The sequence below is a fragment of the Microtus pennsylvanicus genome, chromosome 2 (genome assembly GCF_037038515.1).
Source record: "Microtus pennsylvanicus isolate mMicPen1 chromosome 2, mMicPen1.hap1, whole genome shotgun sequence".
In the NCBI taxonomy this organism is placed as follows: domain Eukaryota; kingdom Metazoa; phylum Chordata; class Mammalia; order Rodentia; family Cricetidae; genus Microtus; species Microtus pennsylvanicus.
In genome coordinates, this window is record NC_134580.1 from 27,511,307 (window position 1) to 27,518,031 (window position 6,725).

General features: G+C 50.5%; 1 protein-coding gene across 1 annotated transcript; it reads left to right on the top strand.

Annotated features, from left to right (window-relative positions):
• The first annotated feature begins 490 nt into the window (after nt 1-490).
• On the top strand, nt 491-6,475 carry LOC142843350 (tubulin alpha-1C chain-like). Its single transcript, XM_075960593.1, has 4 exons — nt 491-650; nt 2,954-3,176; nt 3,302-3,450; nt 5,402-6,475. The coding sequence occupies exons 1-4, from the start codon at nt 648-650 to the stop codon at nt 6,374-6,376; spliced, it is 1,350 nt and encodes a 449-aa protein (XP_075816708.1). The 5' UTR covers nt 491-647; the 3' UTR covers nt 6,377-6,475.
• The last annotated feature ends 250 nt before the right edge of the window (nt 6,476-6,725 follow it).

The window sequence follows — 6,725 nt, forward strand, 5'->3', positions numbered from 1 at the left end:
CTCACAGAGATCCACGTGCCTCTGCCTCCCGAGTACTGGGATTTGTGCTCGGTTCAGCAGTCACTCTTATAGTGGACCGAATAATTCTTTAATACCTACGAGGCTAAGGCTCTCAAGACTCGGAAGGTTCACTTAAAGAGGACTAGAACTGAAGGCTGAGGCAGACTCGGCCTTCAAAAATAAAACCTGTGGAAAGAGCGCTGGGGTTGCGCGGGCAGAAATTCAGTACTTGGAGGTGGGAGAAGGGAGGGAGGATGGGTGAAGTATTTAGGACCCAGTGGCGGCAAGATTAGGAAACAAGATCGTCTTCAGGTGCCGCACCCGGGCAGCTGTAAGGCGGCTTGGCGGCCGCTGGCTTCAGCTCCGCCCCTCCCACTGTGCCGTCAAATAAACTGGGCGTTTCCATCCAACTCCGCCTACAGAGTTTGGTTTGAACTTTCGAACTCGCTAATCATCGCCCTCGGTGCGGCCCGGGGCGGGGTCTGGTGTCCGCCCTCCCGACGCCGGGTCTGGGCCAGGGTATATAAGACCTCTCCCGGAGGCGGACCTCTCACTGCTGCTCCCTCGGACTCCTTGGTAGTCTTCTAGAGGGAGGTCCTAATCACCCTCTCCGACTCAGTTTTCGCGGATCACTTCAAGGACTAAATATGGTGAGTGTGGCTGTGGGGCCGGGATGGGAAGGTCTAAAGGGACCGCAGGAACTGCGGGCTGCCCGGGGATCTGTGCCTGCGACAGCCCCGCGACGGCCGCCTCCAGTTCGGCTGGTTTCTGACGACCGGGGTGGGAAAGCCTAGTCCACCAGACTGAATCGCTTTGGTCTGGAATCGCGTTCTTCCCTCTTGACGGCACTGGGAGGAGAACATCCCGTCTGTTTCGCTGGCCGCCCCTGGAAAGGCAGGGAGCTTTCACATTGACCACGAGAGTGGAGAGACTAAAGGGTCTCTTTTTTTTTTCTCAAATGATGTCCCTTTCCCAGCTGGGGTACCCCGGAGGACCTCGTGCGCTCCGGACGGACTGAGCAAACACTTCCGGGCACCGTCCCCAGCCCTGTGACTCGTTGCTGAGTCACCTGTGGCCAATCCCTGGACCTACCAGCTGCAGCTGTGCACCTGGGAAGGCGAGCTCCTCCGTGAAAGGGAACAATCAGCCGTCCAATATCCCCTAATCCAGCCTATTTCTAGCTCAGGGGTATATTAAGCTAGTTTTTTTTTTATAAAGATAGAGCAAAGTATTTATTTGTTTGGTTTTTTGAGACAGGTTTCTTTGTAGTTTTGGAGCCTGTCCTGGAAGTAGCTCTTGTAGTCTAGGTTGGCCTCGAACTCAGATCCACCTGCTTCTGCCTCTCGAGTGCTGAGATTAAAGGCGTGCGCCACCACCGTCTGGCTGGAACTAGCCCTTGTAGACCAGGTTGGCCCCGAACTCATAGAGACCTGCCTGCCTCTGCCTCCTGAGTGCTGGGATAAAGGCGTGTGCCACCACTGCCCTGCTCAACAAATAGTTTTTGATTTCTAAACTTGAGAGTTGAGGCAGGAAGATGTAGGAACGAGGTGGCTTCCTGGACCTGTAGGCAGTTCTCTAGCTTCCGGAACTGTTGGAGGTTGCCAAAGTCCAGGTGAAGGTCATTTGAACAAGAGTTGCACCTCCTCCACGGTCCTCAGGGCAAGAGACACTGAACTCACTGTAGTCAGAACCTTTGATTGTTTTATGGGAAGCACAGAAGGAAAGGCCAGGTCAAAGGTTGTTGGTCCTGTCTTATTTCACTATCCTGGGCTGTGAAACTTATCGTTTCCTGCCCGGGAGCTGACACAGGTGCTTTACATGTTTTCTTTTATTTAATTTGGAATTTAGCTCTTAGAACAGGGCTACCCACCCAGGGTGGCCTTCCAGAAATGGCTTCATAGAAGTACCCAGAGGCCTGGCAGTGGTGTCGCACACCTTTAAATAATCCCAGCACTCCGGAGGCAGAGTCCCATGGATCTGAGTTCAAGGGCAGCCTGGCCTACAGAACAAGTTCCAGGACAGGAAGAGCTACACAAGCCCTGTCTCTAAAGAACCAAGATAAATAAATGCAAGCAAGAAAGTAGGAACGATGAGGCTTTCTGCCAGATTCTAAGTCTCCTCTGTTAGGAATTATGAGCATGGGTTCCTCCTTCTCAGGGCTGCTTCACTGACTAATCGAACATGGGTTTGGTAGCTTCAGAATTACTGTGATCAGGAAGGAATGAAAAATATTCCCCCACCGTTAGATTCTCTCAATTTTTCGTAGTGCCAGAAACGTACAATATCATCTCCTGGGGAACGACTAATTTCTCCTTTCTCTCCCCACTCTCCAGCTTCATTTCTTAGTGTGGTGAAGTTTCGGGAGCCGTCTGGCCCTTACAGCATCCTTTCCTCCCAGCAGATGGGTTGACAGTGGAGGGAAAATGCTTTCCTTACAGATTAGAGTCTTCACTGTTGGAAAGGCTGGCTGCCTCTGGCCACACTAGAGTCAACTGCTTACCTAGCATTTTCTGAGTCATGGGGCTGGCTTAGGCTGGTTTTACAGGGGAGAGGAAGTTTTGTCTCCTAAAGAACTGGATTAAAGAGGAACCACAATGAGCTCAGAGTGACTAGTCAAGTGACTCAGCCCTGGAAGGGAGGATTTTGTCTAGGTTAAGGACTCAGCAGCCTGCTTCAGGAGCTGGGGATTCTAGCATCATCTTGTGTGCCATTTTACAGTAGCGGGAACTGAGCCTGAACTATTAGGGATCCAGTCGGTGGACGGGCCTGGCCTTGCTTAGTAGGTCAATAGCATTAATGCCTACCTGAAAGCATTTTCCCCTGAGTTAGATCTTTCGATTGTGAAATGTTCTATACAGGGGCGATGATGTCTTTGAAGGTTTGTCATTTAGATGTGAGCCATCCCTAATTCCTCACTTGTCCTGTTCTGACATTTTCTTTTCCCTTTCCACAGCGTGAGTGCATCTCCATCCACGTTGGCCAGGCTGGTGTCCAGATGGGCAATGCCTGCTGGGAACTCTACTGCTTGGAACACGGCATCCAGCCTGATGGCCAGATGCCAAGTGACAAGACCATTGGGGGAGGAGACGACTCCTTCAACACCTTCTTCAGTGAGACAGGCGCTGGCAAGCACGTGCCCCGGGCAGTGTTTGTAGACCTGGAGCCCACGGTTATTGGTAAGTGGACCAGGGGCTTCCCTGAGGCATTCTGCCCTGGTCACATCCTCAGACCTCTCTTCAGACGCTGAAGGATGAGTGAGCCAGTGTTGGTGGAGGGTGGCTGACTTGTCCTCCTTTTCCAGATGAGGTTCGCACTGGTACCTACCGCCAGCTCTTCCACCCTGAGCAGCTCATCACAGGCAAGGAAGATGCTGCCAATAACTATGCCCGTGGTCACTACACCATTGGCAAGGAGATCATTGACCTTGTCTTGGACAGAATTCGCAAGCTGGTAAGTGCAGTGTTATGGGGAAGAAGTTCTATGGATGGTTTTACCAAAATTTTGGGCATTATGGTAATTCAACGAGGACACTCAGCTGTCCAGGTGAAAACCAGCAAGTTTCTCATTCCCCCGACAGTGAAGACTATGTTAAGCTTCTGTTTCCAGCTCAGACGTTCACACCCCTCTTTTGATCCTCTTAGTCACACTGAGTAGGTGGCTGACACTTGCATGTGACTAATTGATAAAGCTCATTTGGAAATCTATAGGCTCTCATGTTAACTAGCAGTGAAGGCTCAGCCATGGCTGCGGCTCTTTCATAGTGTGGTCACCCAGCATTTACAGGGCCCTGGTTTCAGTCCTCATCACAAAAGGAACAAGGTTTCAGGTCCAAGAAGTCCATGTGAGCCACTTAGAAACAGCTGGAGAGATGGCGTAACAGTTAAGCAAAAAGCACTAGCTTGCTTGTCTAGAGGATCTAGGTTTGATTCCCAGCACCCATATAGTGGCTCACAGTTGTCTAACTCGAGTCCGGTGCGCTCTTGTCTCTGTGGGTACCACACACATGAAGTAAAATTAGAGCTTGCAGAAGAGTCTTCCAACAAAGCTCGAGGTGGAGTCAAGAGATTCCTTATTGGGGAAGCAGGTAATTGTTGGAACCTGAAGGTTCAAGATCAGAAATCCCAGAGAAGTAATTGCCTAGCATTCAGGGCAGCCAACTGGCTCTGGCTGAAAGGACCTAAGCAACTCTAGTCCTATCGGGAAAGCTGGTAAATGTGTCTTATTGAGCCACCTAATCAGATGACCACCCTTTGCCAGGCTTGTCAGTGATTAACATGCAGGCCCATAGGCCAGCAAGCTGTTTACTGGGGAAACCACATGCTAAGTCCAACCACAGCTGGTCTCCTAAAGCCAGGGCTTGCCTCATAACTTTATGCTTTTCTTGACTTCCCTTTGGGATTGGGTTAATTGTTCCAATGCAAATGACGTTTGAGCTACACTGAGTATTGAGGGGCACAGAAACCTAGTAAAAGCCACTACCCTGCTGAGATGATCACTACTAGAATTGCCTTTGACCTTGGTGCCTCTGTCTGCTGGATGGGCATGACATTAGACCATAGGATGCCTGAACTCTGGATCAGTAAAGTCTGCAAACTTAAGAGTTTCAGTGGCCTGCTCTATCTGCAAGGTCACAGGGAGGGAGCCAAGCAGCAGAGTACTTGTCTAGTGTGTACCAGGTACTTTTTTCTGGTCGTGGAGGTCAGATTTGGCCTGCTCTTGTGGAACAATTTGCTAGTAGTAGGTAGACCAGTTGAGTGGAGCGGGGAGCTCTGGTGACCTGAGGTATCTAGTGGAGTGCTGATAGAAAGGGACTCACCTTGCCCGGAATGAATAGACACCCCGACATACTGAGTGTCTACTGTGCCAAGCATTAGTCCAGGTACTCATTTAATTTGCAACCTGCGCTAGGTCACTATTTTAATAAGTGAGATAGAGAAATTAATTTGTCCCACGTGAGGTGGGACCCACCCACCTATGGCCTGACACTACCCTGGGTAGTGAAACTTGGCCGTCCTGTGTTTCAGCTTAGATGTTTCACTCACAGATTTGGCAACACATGAGAGGTCTGAATCCAGCCCTCTGGAAATTCCAGCTGATTTCAAGGTGCCCTTGTGGTCTGACCCACAGCTTGGTCACCAGAGCCTGGTCTCCCAGCAACTAAAGTCGGCTGTGTGTTCAGATCTGATGTCCTAATGAAGATGGAAGTAGTTGATTTTTAAAATCAGTTAGAAAATGTCCTCAGCCCCCAGAAGTCCCTCTGAGTCACTGAGCAGTTCCTTACTACTCTGGCCGGCTACTCTTCCAGAACTTTATCAGTAGTTAGTCACAGACTCTGGAAATATCCATTGCAACTTTCACAAGACGTCTCTTAACATTAAATGAACTTTATTCTTTCTTACAGGCCGACCAGTGCACAGGTCTTCAGGGCTTCTTGGTCTTCCACAGCTTTGGCGGGGGAACTGGCTCTGGGTTCACCTCCCTGCTGATGGAGAGGCTCTCCGTTGATTACGGAAAGAAGTCCAAGCTGGAGTTCTCCATCTACCCAGCCCCCCAGGTTTCCACTGCTGTGGTTGAGCCCTACAACTCCATCCTCACCACCCACACCACCCTGGAGCACTCTGATTGTGCCTTCATGGTGGACAACGAGGCCATCTATGACATCTGTCGCAGGAACCTCGACATTGAACGCCCTACCTACACTAACCTAAATAGGTTGATAGGTCAAATTGTGTCCTCTATCACTGCTTCCCTCAGATTTGATGGAGCCCTGAATGTCGACCTGACAGAATTCCAGACCAACCTGGTACCCTACCCTCGCATCCACTTCCCTCTGGCCACATATGCCCCTGTCATCTCTGCTGAGAAAGCCTACCATGAGCAGCTTACAGTAGCAGAGATCACCAATGCCTGCTTCGAGCCAGCCAACCAGATGGTGAAATGTGACCCTCGCCACGGTAAATACATGGCTTGCTGCCTGCTGTACCGTGGTGATGTGGTTCCCAAAGATGTCAATGCTGCCATTGCCACCATCAAGACCAAGCGTACCATCCAGTTTGTGGACTGGTGCCCCACTGGCTTCAAGGTTGGCATTAATTACCAGCCTCCCACTGTGGTACCTGGTGGAGATCTGGCCAAGGTCCAGAGAGCTGTGTGCATGCTGAGCAACACCACAGCCATCGCTGAGGCCTGGGCCCGCCTAGATCACAAGTTTGATCTGATGTATGCCAAGCGTGCCTTTGTGCACTGGTATGTGGGTGAGGGCATGGAGGAGGGGGAGTTCTCTGAGGCCCGTGAAGACATGGCTGCCCTGGAGAAGGATTATGAAGAGGTTGGGGCCGATAGTGCTGAAGGAGATGATGAGGGTGAAGAATATTAGCCCCGTGGTGCATTGTCTACCCTTCATTGTCTTTTCTTTGTTGTCTGTGTGTAACTGTCCTAAATTGTCAATAAAAATGTTTCCAGTGCAAGTGGGAAACTGGCTTTTGCTTCAGTTTCTTCTCCCTCCCCCTTGATAGCATCTTGCTAGATAGTCCAAGCTGGCTTGCTCCTCTGCCTCCACGAGTGACCCCTTTTAGTGGGTCCATTTGAGGTTAGTGATTCGCTGATTTTTTTTTTTTTTTTTAGTTTTTTCGAGACAGGGTTTCTCTGTAGCTTTGGAGCCTGTCCTGGCACTAGCTCTTGTAGACCAGGCTGGCCTCTAACTCACAGAGATCCGCCTGCCTCTG

Excerpts from the sequence above, each read along its gene's own strand:
- LOC142843350 (XM_075960593.1), top strand. Across the intron at positions 3,177-3,301 it reads CCTGGAGCCCACGGTTATTG|ATGAGGTTCGCACTGGTACC; the intron begins GTAAGTGGACCA and ends CTCCTTTTCCAG. Across the intron at positions 3,451-5,401 it reads TGGACAGAATTCGCAAGCTG|GCCGACCAGTGCACAGGTCT; the intron begins GTAAGTGCAGTG and ends TCTTTCTTACAG.